Source organism: Sapajus apella, unplaced genomic scaffold (assembly GCF_009761245.1).
Source record: "Sapajus apella isolate SASKATOON/1434 unplaced genomic scaffold, GSC_monkey_1.0 scaffold48, whole genome shotgun sequence".
Taxonomy (NCBI): Eukaryota; Metazoa; Chordata; class Mammalia; order Primates; family Cebidae; genus Sapajus; species Sapajus apella.
The window spans coordinates 6,351,097-6,376,541 of record NW_022436988.1 but is presented as its reverse complement, the minus strand read 5'-3'; the positions used below and the strand labels follow the sequence as shown (position 1 = coordinate 6,376,541).

Genomic DNA, 25,445 nt, shown 5'->3' with positions numbered 1-25,445 from the left:
GGAGTCAAGTGATTCTCCTTCCTCAGCCTCCCAAGTAGCTGGGATTACAGGTGACCGCCACCACGCCTGGCTAATTTTTGTATTTTTAGTAGAGACAGGGTTTCACCATGTTGGTCAGACTGGTCTCCAACTCCTTGTGATCTGCCTGCCTCAGCCTCCCAAAGTGCTGGGATTACAGGCATGAGCCACCACGGCTGGCCAAGGGAGGACTTTCAGGAAAAAGGCCTGAGCCCAGAACCAGGGAGGGGAGGCAGAGGCGAGGAAGAGACCGCACAAGTGTGCACAGGTACAGCAAGAACGGGTCTGTTTAATGACACAGCTGGGTCTGGTTACAAACATCAGAAACTAGAAAAGGAAGACAGGCAGTTACACAGATGACAGCCTGAAGATGGGACAGGAGGGGACACAGGCATAGTAGCCACAGCAGCAAAACATCCTTGAAGACAATACATGTGACCAAGGGGCACACTTGGGGGGGTCCCCCTCCCCCGACAAGGCTGACACAGATGAATAGACAGGGCCGACCACTGGCCAGGAGGAGGATGGGGTGGGGAAGGCCCTCGGCCCTCAGAACTGAGGATGAGACCCAGGGATGTGGTCCCACCGACCTGCTGCCCAGCAGCCCGGATCCCCTGGGGCTGCTCTGGTGGCCAAGGCAGGTGGAGCTGGCGGTCCAAGTTTCTGGACTGAGGCCCCTCCCCCAGTGCGGTCAGCCCGTCCAGAATGCGCCAACCCATTCTCGGGCAATTGGTGAGTCAGTTCCTCTGGGGGAGTGGGGGGAGCCCCTTCCTTTCTGCCTGGAAGTGGAATGCAGGAATGTGGGGAGCTGGTCTGAGAAGGGGCTGGACTTTGCTGCCAAGCCGGGTTGCCCCAGCCCTGCCCCTCCAGGCCCAGGTCCTCTGCGCCGCTGTGGGACTTCCTTTCTGCCAGAACACTGTTCTCTGCGCAACGGGAACTCCTCCCTGCCCCACTCACAGGTGGGCAGAACCGAGGCTTCTGGGCCCTGCAGATACACATTCTAGATATGTACGTGTGTATATATATGTATATATATATTTATATATAGCTCATATATAGAATATATCTGTATATATGGTAGATGTGTGCGTGATACTCTAGATGGTGATATGGAGACTTGTGTGCCGGCTGGGCTGATAGAAACGGGGCTGGTTTATTCCCCAAGGGACTCCTAGACCTGTCCTGAGCCCCGCCAGCCACACAGCTAGGTCTCTCTCTAACAGTGAGTAGAAAAGCTAAGAGTGGGCCCCGCTCTGCGAGGAGGAAGGGTCCCCCACCCGCCCGCCACGCTGGGGTCAGCATCCAGGCAGCCAGCGCTGCCTCCCAGCAGCTCCGGGGGGGCCATGGCCGCCGCAGAGGCCTCCTTCGGGGAAGTCGAGTCAGGGATTCCTCCAGCTTCCTTGGTTGTCAAGGAGGGTCTTCAGAACTCGGCCTTCTGCTCAAGGTGCTGCCAGGGAGGGGGGTGGAGGGAGGGGTCCTACGGCCCCGAAGAGGGCAGTGTGGCCGGTGGGCTGTGGACGAGATAGGAAGGGAAGGATATAGGTTACCAGAGGCAGGAAGGACCCTGGGGGGAAAGGGACCTGGGGCTGGCGAGGCTCACTTCCTGCCAGGAGACCCAGCACAGTGTGGTTGAAAGCAACTGTGAGATTGCATTCTGTGTCCTGCTCCGAACCTGCTGTGATCTCAGGCAAGTCTGTTGGCCCATGGGAACTCTGGATCTTTTTCTCTAAAACGCGAATAATGTCTGTCTTGTGCATAAACTGAGCAAAAAAATGTTTCACAAACTGCAAAGCACCATACCAACGTGAGCTCTTTTTCCATTAATTCTGAAGCATGGCGAGTTCTGTCCGGCCTGTCTCGTCCCTCCTGGGGCCACCACGTGTATTCTCATATTCTTGGTTCACGCAGCCCCCGCTGCAATCATGCATACACCCCCGCCCGCCCACGCAAAGGCGCACACCCTGAAGCAGAGACGGCTCAATAAACAGTGGCGCCTGGCCCACTCCTGCCTTCCTGATAAGAGAAGTTAGGCAAGGGCCTTCTAGGACTCTGCCCTGTAACTCTGTCCTGCCCTCGAGCCCATGGGGACCCTGGCAGCAGGGAGGCTCTGCAGGCCCAGGCCAGGGGCCCTAGGAGTGGGCTAGAGGATGTAAAGGGGCGAGGGGACAACCCCAGCACTTGACCGCTGGGCGCTAAGCCCCATGGGGTGCCAGTGTCCACGGTAGCCCATCTCCATTTAGTCCACAAGGAGCAGAAGAGGGAGAAGGAGGAGACTTCGGCACTTTCCTAATGTGTGGGGTTTGGAGATGGAGGTCCCAGGGCAGGGTGGGGAGGGCAGGGTGGGCAGCGTGTGGGGAGCCGGGCCATGTGTTTCTGATTCACTGGGGCTCTCGCCCAGCCAGCTCTCTTTCCAGTCCCTCTTAGCCCTTGTAAAAAAGCCCGTTTCTCTGGAAGCAGGAAGTCTTGTGTCCTGGCTGTAAACAAGCTCATCTTTGGCAGCAGAGCCTGCCTGGGGAGAGGGGTGGGAGGGCAAACCCCCTCGCCTCTCCCCCTTTTCCCCTGTCTCTTCCCTGGACCCTCTGAGTGACAGCTGGTGGGGGGCGAGGGGGCATCCCCAGCTCTCCACTCTCTGCCAGTGCCCTCCTCTGGTGGGCCAACATCTGCTTGTTTCCCATTGACTCCGGGTTTCAGGCAGGCCAGGGCCCAGCTGTGCACATCTGGAGTTGGCTCGGCTGTGGCCAGCAGTTCCCGAGGACTCCATTCTCTTGGGGTGGTGCTGACGGGAGAAGGGGGAGGGGTGCAGGAGCCAGCCCCGGGCCAGTGTGGTCAGCAGCAGGAAGGGCAGGAGGCCTGACGTCCCCAGCTGCCCTCAGGGGACCTTCTCCAGGAGCTGCGCCTGTGAGCAAGAGGGCCGGCAGCTTGGGGACCCATGTAGAGCCCGGCAGGAGACACCGCCTTTTCCATGGGAAACTGCTGGGAATGTTTCTCCACCACGCGTGTCCCGGGCTGCTGGCTGACCTCTGCTTCCCATTCCCGCCTCCGCTCCTCTTGCTCCTTCCTACTCCAGCCCTGCCTCTGCATCTCCATTCAGCTCCCAGAGTAAGCCTCCCCTTGGGGGCCCAGGGAGGCTGAGTGTTCCCAGCCGCCGTGTCTGGGGGCTAGCCCTCCCCTCACGCTCCGAGTCAGCAGGAGTCACGGAGGCCGGCCACCCTCCTTGAGTCACCTCCCGGGCCCAGGACTGGAAGGCCAGCCTCCAGGTCAGCCTGGAAGTAAACATCCCCCTGTGAGCGTGCGTGTGAGTGACACCCATGTAGCTCCCTCGTGGGCTTGGGCATGTGGGTGTGTACATGTCCTCGTGATCCTTCTGGCTCTAGCCCTGTTGAGGCAGAGGGCAGATCGCAGCACTGGTCAGCAGGAGATGAAAAAACATCCCCTTGTGACTGGCACCCAGGGAGGAAGTGGCTAGGCTGGCCTGGGCTGCTTCTGAGCCTGATGATCGGACGGACCTTCCGCCAGGAGCCTCTGGCGCCTCTCTGCCTGGCCAGCTGTGGCATTGGATGCTCTCAGCACTCCCTGGCTCTAGGGAAGGGGAAGGCTCGGAAGGACTTCTGCTCAGGGCTCACGGTTCTGCGCAGCCTCAAGTCACAGGGGAGCCGTCTTGAAGGCCTGTTCCTGTGATGCCTGTTCTTCCATGTCAGACCCCAGGGTTGGCCTGCCTCAGGTTTTCCCTCCCAGGCGGTCAGCCCCAGGGCCCCAGGAGAGATGGGAGACCTTGGGGACAGGAGAGGACATGGCAGGGAGGCTGCCCAGCCCACCCTCGCCCGCCTCCTCACGTGGTGGCGTTGGGGACCTGCTGCACCCAGCCCACTTCCTTGTAGGCAGCGGTCACGTGGCTGTAGATGAGGCCACGCAGCTTGGCCCAGGCTCTCTGCGTCTCAGGTGGGAAGTCATTGGCAAATTCCTCGGCGATCACCTCCAGAATGACCCCAGAGAGGATCTGGGGGCAAAGGGAGGAAGGGAGAGTGAACGCGGGGGCGCCCTGAGTCCGTTAACCCCCAAGCCCCTCCATTCCATGTGTGGCCAAGGGGATGGTTCCTAACGCCACAGCCTGGCAGCTTTGGGAACCCAGTGCTGTCAGGACAAAGGCTGCCCTGGACCTAGCCCCTCCATCCTGCTGCCAGCACTACCCCTCCCTCTCGCAGCCACTCCGGGGGTCACCTCTGCTGCCCCAGGAAGCCCTCCCGGAGCCTGCGAGCTGCGGGTGGCCGTGGGGAATGGGCGTGGGGGCTCTGCAGCAGAGCCGGGTGCATACCTTAAAGTACACCGGCTCCACCTTGTGTTTGAGGGCGTGGGCCTTCCCCACGAGGGCAAGCACAGAGGACACCTTGTCGGGGTCATGCAGGTTCTCCACCACAGTGTTGAGGGCCCCCATGACCCGGCAGGCATGCTTCCGCAGCTGGGGGCTCCGCTCCATCTCCAGGGGATCCTCCATGTGCTTGAACTGGCTGAAGTACTGCTTGGCCGAGGGGAAGTTCACAAAGAACCTGGCAAGAGGAACAGGGGTGGACGCTGAAGCTGGGGCATCCTTGGGCCCACCCTGAAGCAGCCAGGATAGTGGGAGCTGAGGAAGCCACCCCCAGACCTCCCCGCCCCTGCCCCATTACTGTTTTCGCTACCGTCCATAGAGCTCAGCACAGAACCTCCTCGCTCGGCCAAGCCGGCTCGCCTGGGGCCCCTACCCAGTCCAGCCACATCCCTTTGCCAGGCTTGCGCAGGCTGGTGGCTTCCTCTCCCAGGCCTCTGTCTTCCTCACTTCTTGCTTCCTTCCCAAACGCTACACCCCCTTCAAGGCCTGCTCTAGTCACAGCCGAGAGGGTAAGAGCTCAGGCTCCGGAATCATAGTTAACCTGAAATTAAATCCTCTCCAGTTGGTCTGAAATGGTTCCGATTCTCCTAAAATACTGCTTTCATGAAGTCATGTCCATGCTCAAAAACATTCAACGGCTCCCTATTGTCTGCCAAAGTGAAACTCCTTTTCCAGGCACTCCCAGCTTCTTCTGAACTGTCCCCCACCCACTTCTTCAAACTTATGTTCACATTCCCCCTGATATTCACGTCATCCCTCTCCCGGCCCAGCGGCTCTATTTACTGTTGAGAAAACGTTCCTCAGGAGGCCCCTTTCCTTTTTATGACCCATTTTCTGTGTTAGGCATGCCTTACCTGGAGCAGGCTGGCCCAGTGCAAATGCTTTGCCCCCAAGGCCATTGGCACCACTCAGGTGGCCTTCCCTGACCCCCTTCCAGCCTGTCAGACTGGATCCCAAGGCTCTCATGCACCCTGACCCCTTGCCCTAGCTGGGGTCCTGCTGTGTGGAAAATGACAATGTCTTTTGTGTGTGTGTGTGTGTGTGTGCGTGTGTGTGAGGTTGAGTCTCACTCTGTCATCCAGGTTAGAGTGCAGTGGTGCAATCTTGGCTCACTGCAACCTCTGCCTCCCAAGTTTAAGTGATTCTCCTGCCTCAGCCTCCTGAGTAGCTGGGACTACAGGTGCCTGTCACCACGCCCGGCTGGCTAATTTTTTGTATTTTTAGTAGAGACGGGGTTTCACCATGTTGGCTAGGCTGGTCTTGAACTCCTGACCTCAGCCTCCCAAATTGCTGGGATTATAGGCATGCACCACTGTGCCTGGTCGACAATGACTTTTGCACCTCCTCTCCCTGTGGGGGCCGGATATCAAGTGAGACATAGGCACCGACGCAGTCAGAACTTACATAACTCAAGTGAATCCCCAAAAGTGCATGGAGTGTCCTGGACCTGTTCTTCCAGATTGTTCCGCCCCTTTGTGTGTCCCCTTTGTGATCAGAGAGAGCTGATAATTTGTAGAAGCAGCCCTTTGGCCAGGAGTCGAGTCTCAGATGTGAGGGCTGGAACAGGTGCAGAGAGGGCATCTGGCCGGGTCAGCCCTACTGATGGTGGAGCTGCTGTTGGCAGGGGAAATTTGCACAGTGACCAGCGCACAGTCTGCATGGAAACCCAGGAGGGCCCCTCTCAGAGGCTAACTGTGACCTTAGGCAAACCCCCTCACAAGCTCATGTCTGCAGAAAGGCGAGAGGAGAGCCCCTGCTCACTGCTTCATGAACACAAGGGTGAGGACACGTGAGGCAGTGGGTCTAAAGATACACTGAATTTTCTGGAGAAGCACTGTAATGAGGGACCAATGTGAAAAACCCAATTTGGACTTAAATGAGCGTCTCAGACATTGGAGGTTTTACAATTGCAATAAAAAATAATGATATGGCCGGGCACGGTGGCTCACGCCTGTAATCCTATCACTTTACGAGGCCAAGGCAGGCGATGGCCTGAGCACAGGCATTTGAGACCAGCCTGGGCAATGTGGCAAACTCTGTCTCTTCAAATACAAAAACAGCCAGGTGAGGTGGCACATGCCTGTGGTTCCAGCTACTCAGGAGGCTGAAGTGGAAGGATCACTTGAACCCAGGAGGTCAAGGCTGTAGGGAGCCAAGATTACGCCCCTGCACTCCAGCCTGGGTGACAGAGTGAGACCCTGAATCAAAAGAAATAATGATAATAATTAATAATAATAATCAAAGGCTGGGTGTGGTGGCTCATGCCTGTAATCCCAGAGCTTTGAGAGGCCAAGGCAGGAAGATCAGTTGAGGCCAGGAGTTTGTGACCAGCCTGGGCAACACAGTGAGATCCTGTCTCCAGAAAAAAAGAAAAAAATTGGCTTGGTGTGGTGGTGTGTGTCTGTAGTCCTAGCTATTTGGGAGGCTGCAGCAGGAAAATCCGATCACATGAGCACAGGATTGGTGGCTGCAGTGAGCCATGATTGTCCCACTGCACTCCAGCTTGGGTGACAGAGCAAGACCCTGACTCAAAATAATAATTATATATATTTGCCTGGTGTTTTACAATTTGTAAAGTATCTCCATGTATGTTATTGAACCCCTTCCTTCTCTTCCTCCCCTTCCTCCTCTCTCCTTCTTTCTCTTTCCTTCTTTCTCTCTTTTCTTTCTTTTTCTTTTCTTTTCTCTCTCTCTTTTTCCTTTCCTTCCTCCCTTTCTCTCTCTCTCTTTTTCTCCCTTCCTTCCTTCCTCTTTCTCTCTCTCTCTCTCTTCCCTTTCTTTCATGGAATGTCACTCTGTTGCTCGGGTTGGAGCGCGGTGGTGCGATCTTGGTTTACTACAAGCTCTGCCTCCCAGGTTCAAGTGATTCTTCTGTCTCAGCCTCCCGAATTAGCTGGGATTATAGGTGCCCGCCACCAGGCCCAGGTAAATTTTGTATTTTAGATACAGGGTTTTGCCATATTGGCCAGGCTGGTCTTGAACTTCTGACCTCAGGTGTTCTGCCCGCCTTGGCCTTCCAAATTGCTGGGATTACAGATATAAGCCACGGTGCCTGGTCTGTTATTGTATTTAATTGCCACAGCTAAGCAGGTGTTACCTCTATTTTACTGATGAGGAAACAACAGGGAACATTTATTGAGCACTTACTGTATGATCTCGCGAATTCTTGCATTTCCCTCCTGAGATAGGCACCGTTTTAATCCCCCTCTTATGAATTAGGAATCGATGTCCAAGATTGCCCAACAGAGTAGATGGGCCAGGAAGGGGCCCAGGTGGGCCCTGCTTTGACGGCTTCTGCATACTGCCTGGAGAAACAGCTGTGCCAGGGGACTGTGGCCTGGTAACCAGGTGTCTCCTGCCTCAACACCCACCACTGGGTTGTGGCCCTGAGGAATGACAGTCTCAGGGAGCCCCCACCCAGACCCTCCAAGGTTTTGCAGCCCCTGGGGCCCACGTGCATGGCCCCTGCCTCCTGGCTCCATGGCATTTCCACCTGAGACCCGCCCAGTCTCAGCCTGTGTTGCCAGAGAGGAGCCTCCAGAGCCAGCCCTGGGGAGTTTCTCAGCTCCCAGAGGAATCTGGGCTTCCAAGAGAGCCTGAAATAGGCCTGTCTGAGTGTGAGGAGGAAGGTGTCAGAGTTACAACCAGGCGGGAAGGTGGGTGTTCCCTCTCTCGGTCTCCCTGGCAGGGAGTGGAAGTGTGGGGTCTGCCCCAGGTTCTGAAAGCAATGCCTCCTCCACCCCCACCAACGTGGCAACTTCTCCAGGTTGGGGCTGTGGAGGTACAGTGATCTCCTCCTTGTCCTGCAGGCTCACTAGGGCTGAGCACGCTGGCCTGGCACAGTGAAGAGGGCACAGTTGAGAGCGCTGGCCGGAGGGCTCCAGCTGGGGCCTTGACCTTGAGGATGTGTGTGTTGTGTGTGGGAAGAAAGAGCACTGTGTAAAGACTGATGGGCCCAGGATCTAAGGAGGGACCTTCAGGAGCCCTTGTCTCCCTTTCCTCCCCTTCCCCTACTGACCAGGCCCTGGGCAGAGACAGGAGGAGAGAAAAGGGAAAGCAAGGCCCTGTGGGGTTGGGCTGGCAGGGAGTGGCCCGGGCTGGGCTCTAGTCCGCACGGAATTGAGCACGTTGGTAATGACCTCCCCCAGTCCAGGCCCAGGCCCCTCTAAGAGACAGGAGTGGAGACCGGAAGAGGGGTGGAGAGAGAAAAAGAAATCCTTGTCGAAAGCTTGGACCGTCCAGACATAGCCCTGCCCTCAGTGCTTCATTTCTCCTTGGCATCTGCCCTGCCCTGGTCCCCTTCCTGGGGAGGTTCAGTGGTGCCCCGGGATGCTGATGGTGAGCACTTCCTCCACGGATCTGCACAGGCACATGGCAGGGGTTGGGACAGAAAACCTCCAAGGTCCTGAGGACCCTGGCTCACCTCCTCTGGTGACCCATGTGCACGCCCAGACACACACGAGGCCGGTGGGCTGCGGGTGCTGGCACCCGGCTGCCAGCCCGTCCGAGGATGCAGTCTGGCACGTCTGCGGCTCTGCTGCCTGCTGTGTGCTTGTGTGGATGCCGGCACGTGTGGGGATCTGCAGTTCCGAGAGTCTGAGGCTCCAGGATCCCAATGCCCCTCTTAGCTTCCTGCCACTCTCGGCTCTGTTTCTGGGCCTGGGGTGCTGCTGAGACAGCTGCCCCATCCTCAGGAACGCTCCTCTAACTCCTTAGAAGTGCTTCCTGCTGTTTTTCCTCCAAAATCTGCTTTGGAGTTGGAATCAGGGCATATCATGGTGGGGCTGGTAGGTCCCAGGCTTGGGAAAGAGAAGAGGCCTGGGAGTCAGGGAGGCCCTAAAGCTGTCCTTCCAGAGCGAGGCTTCACCCATCTTCCCATGACAAGGCTGTCTTGCTCTGTCCTAGATTTGACCCTTTCCTCTGCCAAGAACAGGGGATTGAGAGTGAGCGTGGTCTGGAACCTCTCTTCCTGCACCCCCAGGGGCCAGCACATGAGGGAAGAGAGCATGGATTTGTAGCTCGAGTCAGTTACTAGCTTTCGAGGCTTGGACACATCACCTCGATGAGAATGGTGTGTGCACGCTCTGTGCAGGTGTGTGAATGGGACGGTCTGTGTGTGTGGCTCTCTCAGGGATGTGTGGTGCCTGAATGACCCCCTAAGCCCAAGCCACTGCATTTCCTCCCGAGGTGGGGGGTTTTAGGGTTAGGCCCTGTCTCCTGAGGCTTCTCTCTTCTCCCGTCACCCTCAAACTCAGCAGGGACTGTATGCTCCTGCACTGTTTGCTTCTCCACTCACCTGTGCCTGCCCCAGGAGCTCCTGCTGACCTGCACCTCCAGCACGAAGAGGGCAGCTGGGAACACTGGCCCCAGCTCTCTTCCTTCTCAACCTCTGCGCTTTGCTCCCTGTTCTTCCAAGAGGCTTTGAATCCAGCAAGCGGCTGAGCTTGAGACAAGAGTCTGCTCCTCTTTGTCCCCTTACTTGGCTCAGCCTCGGTTTTCCCATCTCTAAAATGGGGAGCCCCTGCTACTCCCTTTGAAAGGCCAGAAAAATGTGTGTGTCAGACAGCTTGACGGGGTGTCTGGGGTCGCTGGCCGAGGGAGAAGTTCTGAGGCCGGGAAAAGGAGGGGGACCGAGGTGCCCTCCCAAATCTTGTTCCTAGTTCCTGGTGAGCCCCGCGCCGGAACCAGGGAAAGCTCAGCCCAGGCTTCGTTCACCCCAAGGCGCCTCACGCTGCCCGCCCCGATGACCTCGCACCGGCCCCAGTGGCCCCAGTCACGGCTGGGGAGGTGGCTCCGGAGCTCGGACCCTGGCCCAACCCGCCTCTGCCTGGAGCCGCTGCCGCCCTCCCTGCCCAGGGCCCGGCCGGGCCGGGCGACACCTACCTCACCAGGATGGCCACCCCCACGTCCTCGCAGTTGGCATACAGCCGGGCCCACGTAGCCTGCACCGCCTTCCTCTCCGCCTCGGACAGCTCCTCGCTCCGCTCCCTGCGCTCGATCTCCATCTCCCCCGGCACTTTCTCCATGAGCAGCTCCAAGCCCAGCCCGGCTTTGCTCGGCGGCTGCGGCGGTGGCCGGGCGCCGGGCGCGGGGCGCGGGGCGCGGGGAGCCGGGGCCGGCTGCGTGCGCGGCGGGCGGGCGAGGGGTAGAGCGCGGAGGGAGGGAGCGTGTGTCTGTGCGCGCCGGGTGTGTGTGTGTGTGTGCGTGCGTGTGTGCAGGGTATATGTGCGGGGGGCGGGGGACCGCCAGCGGGGGGCGGGGATGTGGTCTGCTGGAAAATGTTTAAAAAAACAAATCCGCTCCAAACCCCGGGCCCCGTGTGGGTGAGCCAATGCCGGCAAGGTGAAGGCTGCGCGGGGTGGGGGCGACGCGACTGCTGCCCGCCCACCCGCAGGCCACCGCGGAGTTGCACCGCGGGGCGGGGCTGGGGTAGGTGTGGCCGGAGCTATGGGGGTCCCGGGAGGAATGGGCGGTCACGCGGCGCTGGGTGGCGCGGGCCGCACAGGAGTGCGCCGGGGCGGGCGCGGGCCGGGAGCGCTGGGTCCCGGCTCCCAAAGCGTGCAGCATCGCTGGTGTGCGCGTGCAGACCCTTCCCGCGGCGGGGAACTGACTCAAAGTCCAACACTCCTGAGCTTTCGCGGTGAGGCTGCCCGCTAGCCCTTCCGTGGGGGGCCCCTGGACCGCGCTGGGCTCCCGGAGCCCCGGCCTCTCCCCGGAGCCAGGCGCTGGGGGCCGCGGCGCCACTCCCACAGCTCCAGACGGCCAGGCTCTTGGGGTGGGGGTATTAGATGGGGCTCGTCCCCCTGCCCGCCCACCGCCCCGGCTGTCCGAACTTGAGCGCACTTCCGATCGCGGGCGCCAGAGGCCTGCGCCCCCTTTCCTTCCGCCCAGCACCCCCGTTGCCTTCGGTGCACGCGCGTGGCGGCGGGGGCGTCGAGAAGTCCCCCGTGGTTTACGAATGACAAGGACAGGCAAGAACTAGGCGCTGCCCTGAATTCTGGCCCAGCTGGTGGCGGAGAAAAGTCCGGAGAGGCACCGGATAGGGCAGAGAGGACCTGTCTGCCAAGAAGTCCTGAGGAAGGCGCAGGCCGCTGGGGACAGCTCAGCTGCCACCAAGGGCTTGATTCCGGGCTGGGGGAGACAAATCTTTCCTCCTGGTGGACACTGTCCAGAGCGGTGTGAGTTGGGCCAGAGGTAGGGAGAGAGTACCATGGTGCCCGCCCTTCAGCGGCTGCTGGGTCCTGGGGACAGCCTGAGGCCAGACAGGGCCTGACAGTGTCAGGAAGAGATGTCACTCAGGCTCCCCATGACCTTTGTCCTTGCTCAAGACTTGGTGTCCCATTGCCCAAGCATTGCCAAGGGTTGGCTCTGGGCTTCTGCTGTGGTTCATGTATTTATTCTTAAAATTCGACTGTAAGGTCCTGGGGAGGCAGGGAGAACTCGCCCAGGCAAGCCTCAGCTGCAGGCTGGGCCCTTCCTGGGAGCTCAGGGTTCCAGTGCCTGGGGGACCCCGGGGCAGTGACTCTGACACTGCCCCCCCCCCCCCCCCCCCCCGCCTTGTTGAGTGAAGGAAAATCTAATGCCTCCTGGAGGTTTTGGAGGGCTGGAGAGGAGTGGGTGGGCTCAGGTTCTCACATTACTCCCAGACCCACGTCTCAGCGTGGTCATGGCTGGTTCCATGGCACGCTCCACAAACACTGAACAGTTTCTCAAAGTTGCTGCGACCAAGTGGCTGCCCAACAGGTCCCCTTGGGATGTGGAAAGAAAGTAGGAGAAATCCGCTATTTCTTTTCAACTCATCCTTTGCAAATTCAATGCAGCCTTATGGTGTAGGAATGTATCTGTTTCATGATCTAGCATATAATTTGTAAGTGGGTGCACCTATCTATTTTGTGAGTGCGCACTTGAATTCTGCCTTTTACCGAAGAGGGTGTGTAATCAGAAAAGTTTGGAGAGGATTGTCCAGAGGGTAAACTGTGCCAGCCCTTCACTGTTGAGTCTCCCCTGTTTCTCTGGCTTCATTATTGAATATTCTTCCCTGTTCTTCCTCCTCTCCTGATCTTTCTATGGTGACATCATTGCTTCACCTCTACTCACCTTGCAGTTACCGGCAGATGCTCCATGGTTTCATGTCAGTAGCCTCGGCAGCGTGTTCTGTCTGAGGGCTCATCCTCCTTGCGCACTGCAAATTTAGATGCCCTCGCTCCTCTTTGAACCTTGCCTTGAGGCCTGCAACTCTGAAAGTGCCTTGGAGGTGCCTTGAATCACTCCTGGGTCACTCTCCTGCAGCCATTGTACTTGACAGCACATTTGTCTAGACTGGCAGCTCCTTGTAAGCAAGGCCCGGTCTCCGAGATAGACACTCCGAATATGTGCCCAATGCCACGGTGCACACCTTGACCCTACAGCTGGAGGGGAGAACTGGGGCCCAGCGAGCTTAATCAGTCCTCGCAAGGTCAGGGCTGCTGACCCACTAATCAGCTTGAGCCTCCTAATCCATCCCCAGCAGGAACCGCAGGACAGACGGCAGTGGCTCCTGAGAGCGGGCCGGGGCCATTTTGGCTCCTCGCCTGTGGCCTTCTGTGGACTTGGTCTGGGAGGGGATGGGGCAGCTGCGCCATGTGCACCACACTTTTCCTGCTCAGCACCCTGGCCATGCTCTGGCGCCGCCGATTTGCCAACCGAGTCCAACCGTGAGAAACTGACTGGTCTATGGCTGGGGGTTGGTGGGGGAGGACCCATGGGGCTGGGCTGCCACCAAGCCTGGACCTTCAGGGGAGCTGGGAGGGCATTTTCAAGGAACCCTTGAGAGCTCAGTCTCAGAGCAGGGGACACTTAGAGCGTCAAAAGCTCTAGTTGCAGCCTCCAGTGCCATAGCCCGATGGGGCTGGGACCTGTGGAGGGGCAGGGAGGGGCTGGGCACGGCCATAGCTCTTCCTGCCTACTCTTGCCTCCCACAGAGAGCCCAGCGACGTGGATGGGGCAGTTAGGGCCAGCAGCGTGGACGCAGACCCTCAGGCCTCAGGCAGGTAAGGCTGGAATCTGGGCTGGGAGAGGGAGGGTGCTGCCAAGGATGTTGCGGCTGTGCCTGGTTGGGGGTGCACGTGTGTGTCTGTGTGCGCGCCTGTGGGGCACCGTAACCCGGCGCTTGCCCTAGGCACCCTGCTCCCCGTCCGCCTGGTGGGCAGGCCGGATGTCTGTTTTCTGCAGTTGGGAATGGGAGCCCCCAGCCGCTCCTCTGGACCAAAGCTGCTGTGCCTCTCATCTCCAGTACGGGGCGGTCCCCCCGGGCACCTTCTGTCGGGAGACGCAGGGGAGTGGAGGGAGGGATGAGGCAGGGGCAGCTCTGTGCGGCTTCGCTCGCCTTTCCTTGCCCTTCCCCCTCCTCCTCCTCCTCTGCCCCCGCCCCGCCTCGGCTCAGCTGCCCGAGCCTCCTGCAGGATTCGCTGTCCAGTCCCCAATAGAAGGCGCGGGAGGAGCATGACATCATCAGCATTGAGTGCCATTGGCTGGGCCGCCCCTGCGGGCAGGACGCTGTCTCCAGTGGCCAGAAAGTTAACTCTTCCCTAGGCTGAAGCCATGTGGTCTTTAGGGGGTGAAGTTGGGGGAACTTCCAGACTTTTCCTTCCCTGGGTGACCACTGTCGTTCGATGACAGGGGCGCCTATCCCAACGAAATACAGGGAAACATCAGCAAATCTTTATTAAGTTCCCGTGCACGAGGGGTTCCTTTTGTGCCTATGGACTCACCTAGCATGGGAGACCCGTCTGAAGAGGGACTTTTTTGCTCCCAGTGAAACAAAGAGTAAAAAAGATCCTATTATATCCCCGGGTCAGGGCCTGCTGGCAGGAGGGTGTCTCCACACGGGGTGGACGCAGGTGGCGGGTCCTGTGACCATCCATGTCTCTGAGTGGGGACTTGCCAGCAATGAGTCCCTTTGATATGTGGACACTGGCAACCGAGAGAACCTCAGTCTTCCTGTCTCCTGTCATCTGAGTCCTGGGATTCTGAGTCCTGAGATTCTGATGATCAGAAGGACCGCCGGGAAGCCGTGGGCCTGTACAGGAAACAGAAGCATTTCTGTGACACTGGGTAGGGGGGCTGGGATCATCATAACAGTGCCTGATTAGTATCATTAGTTAAATTGGATAAAATGACCAAATGACCACCCCTGGGCCTCCCCCCACAGGAGGCCTTCAAATGCTGAGTGGTCCTCACTGTTGAGCCTGGGTCTGGAGTTGGGCAGGGAGAATTTAAATCCTGGCTTCCCTCTTACTAATGGAAAAACTGTGGGGCCATTTACGCAATCAGTTTATTTTTATGTAAACTAAGGTTGATAACAGTGATTGTGAGGTCCTGGTGAGGGTGCAGAATGATTGCACCATAAATGCTAGCAGCTGTCTTGTTCTACCCGGGACCTGTGCTTTAGTTTTCTCCAGAGGTTTCTTATACATTAGCTCACTCAGAAGTCTCAATACCCAGAGGACTGGCAGGACATGTGTTTTTAATCTTTGGTTAGCTGTTGAGGAAACTGAGGGACAGGGAGATTTAGGTGACTTGCTCCCGATCATCGATCTCATTCATGGCAAATGCGAGATGTTCAGGGCCCTGACTTCCAGGCAGTGCCTCTTCTACGTGAAATGGGCCTGGACCTCCTGGCGGGAGAGAAAAGGCCAAATCTGAGGACCATCTGGCCAGGCCAGGCCTGGCGTGACTTAGCCAGAAGGAAGCAATTGCCTATTAACTCCTTGGGACCCAGTTAACTGGAAAAATTGGTCTGACATCGAGGAGCCACCTGCTGATGGTGGCTGCTGTGGAGGGCTGGCAGTGGGAGTGACATTTCTGCTCTCCAGTCACACTGTCCTAAATGCCAACTGATTTCTTAGGAGCTCCTGCCCCTCAATATTGGGGTGAATCTATAGGGATGAGAGAAGGAGGAAGAGGAGAGTGAGGAACATGGGAACGTCATGTCCTCCAGTCCTGACCCCAGTGCTTTCCTCTGTTTAGGGAGGAAGAACCTCTGAAGTAAAGCCTCACCTCTGCAGGTGGGCTCAGGCCCAGAGACTGGGATCAGCTGGCCCAGGCAGGTAGGGCAGGGCTGGGAGCTGGGGAGTACAGAGGGCAGGGCTGGGGACAGGGAGGAAGAAATAGACAAGGCCTGGCCCTGTAGGAGTATAGCAGGCAGTGTTCAGCCCTTGCGGTCATTGATGGAGGTTCAAAGTAGGTGAATGGACTCGTGTCTCTGGCTGCTACCTTAAGCCTGTTGTGTTCCGGGCCACGGAGCAAGAGTTAGTTTGCAGAGAACCACGTGTGGTTTGACCACATTTTCTAGGCTTGGGGATGGTGTGGTGGTTATGCTGGGGCACAAGGGCAGTGTCGGAGGACATCCAAGGGAGAGGCGGTGCTCTGCAACATCCACCCTGAAATGCAAGTCCCATCCCCAGGCGTGGGAGAAATGCTGATCTGTTCCGATTTTCTGTTTCAGCTCAGGTCCTGGTTCGTCCCCTAGTCCAGGAGGATGCTGTGGGAGCCGGGGCAGCAGCAAGAGGGAGAATGGAGGAAAGCAGCACTAAAGGGTAGGTACCCCCACTTTCAGCCCAGGACCTGCCAGTCTCCCCTTCCCCCAGGCCCTGGCTATGGGCTCCTGAGCAGGACCTGGCCGGGCCTGGCAGAAACAGCAGAGGGGCTCGCTGCTCTCAGGTGGGCTCCCTTCCCTCTTTGTTCCTGGGGCTCCTTTGAGGAACTGCTGAGTCTGAGAAAGCCCAGGGTGAGGGACTTGCTGGGTCCTCCAGGCTAATTCCGGGGCAGCCAGCAGCCCAGGCAAGAGGCAGGAATAAGTAAGGAGTGAGGAGACCCCAGAAGCAAGGGACGGCTGATGGCTCACGTTTACTAAGCAAGGGCTTCCATTCATTCTGTAATTTAATCCTCAGTCACCCACAGAGCCTGGTAATGTTATTATCCACAATTTCTAAATGAGGAAACACAGAGAGAGGTTAAATCATTTGCCCAGCATCACCTAGCTAGTACGTGGAGGCTCCCAGGCTCACACTGGAGCTGCAGAGCCCACGCTTCTACCCACCAAGGCAGGCAGCCTCCCCCTGGAACCCAGCACAGTTTGCAGGGGTGGGGGGCGGATTGCCGGCCCAGCCACTGCCTGTCAGCCCAGGAGCTGTTCTGTGAAGCTTCCGCTTGTGGTCCGAGGTGCTGGTGTCAGTTTGCCACGGTGGCACTCGCTTCTGTGGCACTTGCTTTTCCCCATTCCCCAGAGCTCCTCCTGTCACTGGCTGCTCTGCTGAAATTATCAATAAGAAATGCCAGTTGGATCTGTGACATGTCTGCCTGCAGCTGGATGGGAGCAACTGACAGCTTGTCCTCCCAATGTGTTTTCTGCGTGTGTGCTCGGGCGCGTGTGTTCCAAATGGGCAGTAGCGTGTGGGAAGGAAAAAGCCTGACACTTGTTTTTGTCAATTTGCTGATGCTCAGTCCCCGCGGCTGCCTCCTTTGCCCCCAGCTGCTCTGCCATTTCTCGCTTTGCAATCCTGCGATCCTGCACAGAGATAAAAGCAGATTTCCGCTTCTACTCCCAGATTCAGGCGCAGACCCTGCAGGCAGCTGCTCCCGACGTCTCACAGCTATTAGTCTTCAAAAGCCCCCCGTGCTTCCGTGCACACGAGTCTCTCCTCCCCAGCCAGCTCCCTCTGCCAGCCCGTGGCGATGTCTCCGCCTGGCTGGCCCCTGCCCTTGACTTTCAGGCAGCAGGAGACGGAGGAGTTCTCTAGACAGCAGCACCTCAGCTGCCGCTGCTCCGCCTCTGAAGGGAAGGAAGGGAAAGGGTGAGGGATGCCGCAGAGGAGAGGGAACCACTGGGGAGGCGCTCAGGGTGGGGGAGGAGGCGCACCCCGCTGGGAAGGGGCTGCGGGTTCCTCGGGGAGCCTGGCTGGGGTGTGTGCGAAGGCAGTTCTGTGGGAGCCTCTCAAAGTAGGGCAGGGAGGAGGCAGGGGGAAAGTCACACTAGGGAAGGAGCCCGCAGGGGCAAAGCCAGAGCGCCAACCTGACCCAGGCCGTGAGCCTGTCTCTCTCCTGAGAAGCATTGGCCTTCCTGGTGACAGGCCTGTCAGGCTGAGGGCCAGGGGGCACTGTTCCGGGGACCAGTCTGTGTTCCCTGATCCTGTCTGCATTTATTCTCTCATCTATTTGCCACGTTCCTGTCACCTCATGCTTGCTGCCATTTCCAAGTTGCCTATCTTCTTCCACTGGTCTGAGGAACTGTCAGGCCAAGGTCATGGGGCTGGCTTACGGCCCAGAAGCACTTCCCCAAGGCAGCGCCCCTCCACAGCACTGTTCCAAGAACCTGCGAGGAGGTGCCCGCTGCTCCAGGGACCCCATCTAGATGAAGGGCAGGAAAGAGAGAGGAAGGGGCTGCTGGCTGGCGGCGGGGCTGTGGTTGCCTGGGCTTGGAGGTTGCCTGGGCAGCTGGAGTGCCATGTGGGCTGGTGGGGGGGCTCTCTCCCCCAGGGAGCAGGCTGGCTTTGGTGGGAGCAGATTGTGTTTACACCTTCCCCGCACACCCAGCCCACGCTCGCCTCTTATTCTCGGGGCCTCTCCCACCCTGGGTTCTCTGCGCAATCTGCACATTTGCAGCTCCTGCTGCAGAAAGTTGCCTCTCTCAGCCTAGAGCTCCCCGCAGAAAGCTCCCGGGACCCAGGCGCCCCTTCCTCGGCCCACTGGCTCCCATCACAGGGGTTGGTGTGAAGCTCAGGGCTAGGGTGGACCTTCAAATGGAGCAATGGCTTAAATCCTGACTAGGACACTGTACCCATGGAGGCTGGGTCCTTTCTCCTCCCGTTTCCTTGCAAGGAGCCACTGCTTGGGAATGGGAGCAGGAGTTCTCAGGGGCTTAGGAGAGGGTACATAAAGGGTAACTAGAGAGGTGGAGCTGAGGCAAAGGGTGGGGTCCCTTCCGGTCCAGGGTGCTGGCTACTGTGAAACAACAGAGTCCAATAGGAGGGCATCCAGAGTCAGGGCTCCTGGGTTTGAACCTTCTTCCACCAGTGCATCCTACCTGTGGCCTGGGTACGTTTCTGAACACCTCTGTGCCTCAGTTTCCTTAGCTGTAGGATGGAGATCGTGGTGCTATCTATCTCTTAAGAGTTGTTGGAAGGGTTGATTAGATAATGCATGGAACAGCTTAGCACGTTGGGTAAGTGTCCCGTATATGTGAGCTGGCACAGTTAGGTTTGAACCGTAAATTACTGAACAGTGGTAGATTCAGGACGGCTAGAGTTCCTCACCTCCTCACTCTGTGGTCCTCCTGCCGCTTCTCCACAAACACAGAGCTGGGCAGCCAGCAGTTCTGCAACAGATTAGAGCATGGCAGAAGGCGGCATTGCTGGGGTGGGGAAGCACCCAGTATGCCGAAGACTGTCACTGCCTGTGCCCAAAACCCTGTCCCAACCCCCAGTGGTGGTCTTGGCATGGACACTGCCACCGCAACTGGCTCTGCTTCCGGAATGAACCTCAGCTCCTTGACAAGACGGGAGGCGCAGCCCTGATGTGGTGGCTTCCTCTGTGTCAATGCTAATCTCTCTGCCGGGGGAGCCTGAGTGACGGGGAAAGGCTGCTGGGAGCTGCAGGGCGGCTGAGGGCAGCAGCCAGGAGCAGGGAGGTGCTGCTCCTGTGACTGAGGCTCAGGGTGGCTGCCAGTCTCTCCTGGAGACTGGAGCATGACCAGGGAACTAATGAGGCGGCAGGGTGAGGTGGGAGCGAGGGAAGTAGCCACAGCAGCTGCTGCTGTCCACTGTCACCCTGGGGTGTAGATGTCACCTTGGGGAGTACCCACCCACCCCAAGTGTGCGGTTGTGTGTGTGTGCAGACAGTCCTGGGCAAGGGCAAACAGCAGAGGTGCTGAGCCAAGACTAGATGGGTAGGGCACGGTGCCCACTCTGAGACAGGCACAATGGCAGAAGAGTGAACCCTGCTGTTCCTCAGGCTCCCGTAGCCCCTCTGCAGGGGGCCTCACTGTTAGGAAGAAGCCCAAGACCTAGAGCTAAAGTTAGAGGAAAATCATGCTTCTTTTCTTCTTTTTTTTTTTTTTTTTTAACCCTAATACAGATTTTGGTAGGAAAATCATGTTTCTTTGTGAATCTCAGAAGAACAGCAAAGTGGTTCGCACGGAAGCTTATGTTAATATAATGATAGTGATACTAACCGTACGATGAATAACCACTAGCATGCATTGGGCGCTTACTATGTGCAAGGCACTGCGCCAACTGCTGTATTTTATGCGGCAGGAACGGTTATCATTCATCCAACAAGGAAAGTGAAGTTCACAGAACTTGCTCAAGGTCACTCGTAGCTGGCAGTGAAGCCAGGACCTAAGCCTTGGAAATCTGATGCCAAAGCTTGGGATAGAGGGGGCCCGAGTCTAGAGTTGGGGGCCGTGAGGGGATTCTAGTTGTGACCCATCTGCAAGGCACAAGGAATGGAGCTGTGGTCCTGCCCAGCCCGCCTTTGCAGGTGGGCTGGTGTCAGCCAGGGTCATTGCCACTGTTCTGTCTTCAGGAACTCACATTCAAGGGCACACCAGATGCTGGGCTCTGAGAGGCTGGTTCTTGCCTGCCAGGCAACATGAGAGGAGAGCTGCTCCGCTAGGACTCCTCAGTCTTCCTCAGGGAGGAGGTGGTGGCCCCTCGCAGCGATGACAGATAGCGAGGTCACCACCTACCATCACTGCCACTGCCACTCTGTTGCCTCCTTCAGCCCAGGGCAGGGCCCTGGGGAGAGGAGAGGACGGCAGCCAGAAGCCCAGCTGGAGAAGGGGGAGCCTGGCGAGGAAGGCTGTCTTGATTTGGTTTTGCAGGGGGAGGGTGCAGGACATGAAGACCAAGGAGGTTGCTTTGAGGGGGATCCGCTGACAGGTGGCAGCCAGTCCTCATGCCCAAGGAGCACAGACCCTCTCTGTGGGACACATGTGCCCCCTAGTGGGGATTACAACTGCAGGGGCTGAGAAAGTTAAAACCAAAAAGATTTGCTAACAGACTCAGCCTATGAGCCTGGGTAGGAGAGGCCAATCCTGTCCCTACGTCAACACACACACACAGATATACACACACACACACATTCACACACACACACAGATATACACACACATTCACACACAGACAATTCACACACACGTTCACACATATACACAGACATACACATATACATACAGTCACACACATACACACATTCACACATACACATTCACACACACATGCACATTCAGACATCCACATACGCAGACACATAACACATACACACACATTCACACAGACACAGATACACACACATAATCACAGATACACATACACACATATGCACACACCTACACAAACACATACATACACATACACCCATATGCACACACTTACACATATACATACACACTTTCACACACACACAGACATATACACAGACATATACACATAGACATACACACATACAGATACACATACACACATATATGCACACACGGACAGACACACACAGACATACACATACACACAGACACACATATACTTAATATATACAGAGGCAGAAGCCATTTTTAACTAAGCGTTAAAATAATGTGTTCATTTGGTCATTTATTTAACAAGCATGCTCTGGGAACCTGCAATGTACAAACCCTGTGTCAGCTGTCAGGATTGACACCGCGAGGAAAGAGAGACTCTGCCCTGCCGGTTGGTCCTATAGGAAGGCCCCAGCTTAGGTGGCCTACTTCTGCCAGCCCAATCCTGCCTGTCCCTGTGACCTTTTGTTCTCTGGACCTTGGTTTCCCCATTTGATAAACATTCGTCAAGCCCCAGCGGGCTGGGGTGAGGATGCGAAGGACTAATGATCTCCTCCGGAAAATGACTGTTTCGTAAAATGAAGGGGATGGACCAGAAGCTCTCTGGGGGCTCCACCGACTTTCCCAATCGAAAGCGACTATAATGAACTGTGTCTGGAGGTGCTGTGTGCCCGGCCCTGTGGATCCAGAAGCGGATTAAGACCTTCTGCCACTTAACAACCAGAAAACTGGGCAAAATACAGGAAACAGACACTTGGCAACAGGCAGCACACAGGACACTGACCCCACGACTGCCTGGAACCAGGTCCCTGACTACGGTTTGGGGAGGAAAACCTAAGTGGATCACAGCGGCTTTACTACGGTGAGGAGACAATCAGAGGTTGAGACAGTGTGCGATTCTTCAGGACATACACACAGATCAACGGAATCCAAAACCAGATGCAGCAAAGGTAATCCAATGGAGAAAGAAAGGTCCTTTCAACAGGATACAAAAAGCACTAACCAGAAAAGAAAAATCCGTGCATTGGACTTCATCAAAATGAAACCTCTGCCCTTGGAAAGACTGGGAGTAAATATTTGCCAAACAAAACTCTGAGAGAGGACTTGTATCCAGGATACTTAAAGACCTTTTACAGTTCGATAATAAGACAGCCCAATAAAACAGTGGGGAAAGGTTTTAATATACACTACAACAAAATCATACATACGGCAAATACATCAAAAGACGTTCAACATGTGGCCAGGCACAGTGGCTCACACCTGTAATCCCAGCATTTTGGGAAAGACAGATGTTCAATATGCAAATCAAAAGCCCAATGAGATACCACTGCATGCCCACCAGAGGGACTGAAGCTGAAGGCTGACCATAGTAAGTACCGTCCAAGATGTGACCTTGTCATGTATCATATACTGCTAGAGACTGATGAAGTGCTACAACCACCTGGGAAACCAGCGTGGCAGTTTCTTACAAAGTTATCCCAGAGGAATGAAAACGTACATCCACAAAAAAGGCTACAAAAAAGTTCACGGCAACTTTATTAGTAATAGCTCCAAACTGGAAATAACCCAAATATTCCTCAACATGTGAGCAGGTAAACAAACTGAGATATACTAATATATAGAATTAATACTCAGCAAGGAAAAGGAAATGAACAACTGATGCAAAAGACATGGGTAAATCGAGAGAAGCCAGGCACAAAAGGCTACCTACTGTGTGATGACATCTGCATGGAATTCTAGAACAGGCAAAACCAACTGATAGTGACAGAGGCATCTGTGGTTGGCTGGGACCAGGGTTAGATATGGGGGTTGACTACAAGGCTAAGAAGTTTTTGTTTTTTTTTTTTAGACAGAGTTTCACTCCTGTCACCCAGGCTGGAGTGCCATGGCGCAATCTCGGCTCACTGCAACTTCTGCCTCCTGAGTTCGAGTGATTCTCCTGCCTCAGCCTCCCAAGTAGCTGGGATTACAGGCACCCGAAACCATACCTGGCTAATTTTTTGTCTTTTTAGTAGAGACAGGGTTTTGCCATGTTGGCCAGGTTGGTCTCAAACTCCTGACCTCAGGTGATCCACCTGCCTCGGCCTCCCATAGTGCTGGGATTACGGGCATGAGCCACCAGCCCTGCCTAAGAAGGTGATTTTGTGGTGACAAAAGTGTTCTAAATCTTAACTGGGATTGTGGTTACATGGGTGTATACACTTCCTGGACTACTGAACCGTACATTGTAAATGGTTACACTGCATTGTGTGTAAATTACACCAGAATAAAGATGACACAGAGTTAGAATGAAGACTGATACTTGTTTTGCTCACCATCTAGCAGAAAAGCCAGACATACAAATAATCATAAGAGTGGGATGAGTGTTCAAAGTATGTTGCAATAACATAAACTCCCATTTATCAAGTGCTTACCTTGCACCAGGCACTGTGCTAAGTGCTTTGAAGCACTGACTTAACGACCTCCAGTGAGGTTTGGCTCCTCTTCCTCCTCCTCCGATGAGAAAATGAGACTCAGAAGTGAGGTGACCTTTGCCAAGGTTACTCAGCTAGAATCAGTAGAGCTGGGATTTTCCTTCAGGTCATCCTGGATTGCAGAAAATGTGCTAATCCACCTGTCAGCAGAAAGGTGCCACGAGGAAACAGCTCGGAAATTGTTGCAGCATCTCAGTCAAGACTTCGCAGGGGAGGTACTTAAGTACCAGCTGGAATCTGCTGAGCAGGGAAGAAGATGCAAGGAAGGGACTTTCAAGGCAAAAGGAATAAACACCATCACAAGCTAAAGGTTATGCAACAGCTGTGAGAAGGCAGAGGTTTCTGGGCATGGAGAGACGTGTCCAGGAAATGACAGAAGAGATCCGTGGAACATTATATCGTCTCCAAATGCATTTATTTTTATTTTTTAAAAATCAATTTTTGAGTGATAATCTAGAGGCAGTGACTCTTCCAAGCAGGGACGTCAAATGCGTTGCTTTTCTTCCTGGACTCTGCTGGCGGGCACAGATAATCCACAACTCCAAGGTCATCTATTCTCAATGCATAGGGTCTATGTTATGTTTCTCCTCCTCCAGCAAGTTAAAGCTAAGTTAAACTTAATGCAGTGATCCCAGTTTTATGTTTTATTTTTATATTTTTACTTTTCTTCCATCTGCCTGGTCATCTGCATGATCCCAGATATCTGAATAGGATCTGTGACCCTGTTTCACGGTCCCAAGAACTCTCAGGAAAAAAATCCTCTACGTTTTCATGACGGGCTTTCTAGGGGGATGAATTAAAATCTCTGGAGTTAAGCAAAAACGTTCCACTGTCATAGTGTAATTTTTGTAGGAAACAGGGCATGGTGGCTGAGACCATGGGTTTTTAGGCTGGATTGAGTTCAGGTCTCAATGCCTTCACCTGTGAATTCCTTTAACGTTTCTGTACCTTGGCTTCCTCAGCTGCAAAATGGGTGGGTGGGGGGGATAATGGCAGGGCTGTCATGAGAATCAGATGAGACAGTGAATAAAATGTGTTTGGAGGGTACCTGGCGCGGAGTAAACGCTTCGTACACACAGCTGCTATTATTTCAGAAAGGAAGCTTGCACACCAGCTCATCTTCTGTCTTCTGCCATGATCCATTCTTCCGGGAAGAATTATTTTTAAAAGATATCATTTAGGATGATTTGACTGAAACAGAACACCCAAATTAAAATGACTTAATTTCTTTTCAAAATCTCACATTTTGTAATTCACTCAAACTGAGATGCCATTGCTTGTAAGACACATCCTGCATTTAAGAATATGAAAATGCAGCCCGGCATGGTGGCTCATGCTTGTGATCCCAGCACTTTGGGAGGCTGAGGTGGGTGGATTACCTGAGGTCAGGAGCTCGAGACCAGCCTGGCCAAGATGACCAAACCCCTTTCTCTACTAAATATACAAAAATTAGCTGGGCATGGTGGTGCACACCTGTAATCCCAGCTACTAGGCTGAGGCAGGAGAATCACATGAACCCAGGAGGTGGAGGTTGCAGTGAGCTGAGATCATGCCACTGCATTCCAACCTGGGAGACAAAAGCAAAACTCTGTCTCAAAAAAATATATATATAGTACATATATATATATATGCACTATATATATTTTTTTGTACATATATATCTATATCTGTACAAACCTGTCTCTGAATCAAAACAAGGTCTGAATCGTGGGGGTGTTGAGACTGGGGTTTTCGAACACTGAGGACTCATGTTCTTTCTTCTCTCTACTCTGCCATCGCAGTCCTTTGGCTCCTGCTTAACGGAAGCCTCACAGATGCAAGACGGCTCCAGCAGGCCCAGCATCACTATTTCACAGTGTCCCTAAGCCAGAAGAGAGGCTGTTGTTTTTAAAAGCAGGAAAGCCTTTCTAAACTTGGCCAGAATTGCATTGCAGACCCTTTCCCAAAACAATGTCCAGCAAAGGGAATAGACTCACCCTGTCTGGTACAGATGAATCAAGGTCTGCCCCTGGGGCTAGGGAGGGGCTTGCTCCTGCTGAAGCAGACCCTCGCCCAGCAGCTGAAGAGAGCGTAGGCTCATCAGCTGGAGGAAGAGACTGGCCACTAACAGTGCCTGCCATACACATGTGCTTCCTTGATATTGCTGCTGCCCACTGTTCAGATGTAAGCAGTCAGCTGCTTGGGATACTACCTACCTTCTTCTGTGTTCTTATTAATAAAATTAAGGATTCTGTTCTGGGTTGAGAAATAATCTCAA

General features: G+C 55.3%; 2 protein-coding genes and 1 long non-coding RNA gene across 14 annotated transcripts; 1 reads left to right on the top strand and 2 right to left on the bottom strand.

Moving 5' to 3' along the window:
• Positions 1-287: 287 nt before the first annotated feature.
• On the bottom strand, positions 288-10,828 carry CYGB (cytoglobin). Of its 8 annotated transcripts, none has more exons than XR_004257756.1 (5): positions 8,873-10,127; positions 4,331-4,562; positions 3,852-4,015; positions 1,619-2,914; positions 288-1,529 (listed from the first exon to the last, which is right to left on the bottom strand). XR_004257756.1 is itself a non-coding variant. In XM_032241574.1 (4 exons), the coding sequence occupies exons 1-4, from the start codon at positions 10,408-10,410 to the stop codon at positions 2,845-2,847; spliced, it is 609 nt and encodes a 202-aa protein (XP_032097465.1). In that variant the 5' UTR covers positions 10,411-10,828; the 3' UTR covers positions 288-2,844. The 8 variants fall into 8 exon arrangements, 5 of the variants coding, with proteins under 5 accessions (XP_032097465.1, XP_032097466.1, XP_032097462.1 ...); XR_004257757.1 differs by having other exon boundaries at positions 288-1,744; positions 1,819-2,914; XR_004257758.1 differs by having other exon boundaries at positions 288-1,736; positions 1,819-2,914.
• On the top strand, positions 10,828-25,445 carry PRCD (photoreceptor disc component). 5 transcript variants are annotated; one of them, XM_032241580.1, is made up of 5 exons: positions 11,227-13,077; positions 13,345-13,413; positions 15,392-15,467; positions 15,870-15,960; positions 24,970-25,445. In XM_032241580.1, the coding sequence occupies exons 1-3, from the start codon at positions 13,004-13,006 to the stop codon at positions 15,411-15,413; spliced, it is 165 nt and encodes a 54-aa protein (XP_032097471.1). In that variant the 5' UTR covers positions 11,227-13,003; the 3' UTR covers positions 15,414-15,467; positions 15,870-15,960; positions 24,970-25,445. The 5 variants fall into 5 exon arrangements, with proteins under 5 accessions (XP_032097468.1, XP_032097467.1, XP_032097469.1 ...); XM_032241579.1 differs by having other exon boundaries at positions 15,392-15,471; XM_032241577.1 differs by lacking the exons at positions 11,227-13,077; positions 15,392-15,467 and adding an exon at positions 10,828-11,024.
• On the bottom strand, positions 13,789-24,571 carry LOC116525615. Its single transcript, XR_004257759.1, has 3 exons — positions 23,129-24,571; positions 18,676-18,737; positions 13,789-14,441 (listed from the first exon to the last, which is right to left on the bottom strand). It is a non-coding gene; the product is annotated as an uncharacterized LOC116525615 (long non-coding RNA).

Coding starts and splice junctions, on each gene's coding strand:
- PRCD (XM_032241576.1), top strand. CDS start 10,832: ATGGGGGTCCCGGGAGGAATGGGCGGTCACGCGGCGCTGGGTGGCGCG. Junction 13,414..15,869: donor GACCCTCAGGCCTCAGGCAG/GTAAGGCTGGAA, acceptor TTTCTGTTTCAG/CTCAGGTCCTGGTTCGTCCC. Junction 15,961..21,021: donor GAGGAAAGCAGCACTAAAGG/GTAGGTACCCCC, acceptor TTATTTAACAAG/CATGCTCTGGGAACCTGCAA.
- CYGB (XM_032241571.1), bottom strand. CDS start 9,072: ATGGGGCAGCTGTCTCAGCAGCACCCCAGGCCCAGAAACAGAGCCGAG. Junction 4,563..8,872: donor TCGGACGGGCTGGCAGCCGG/GTGCCAGCACCC, acceptor TCCTCTTGCCAG/GTTCTTTGTGAACTTCCCCT. Junction 2,915..3,851: donor CAGGTCCCCAACGCCACCAC/GTGAGGAGGCGG, acceptor TCTTGCTCACAG/GCGCAGCTCCTGGAGAAGGT.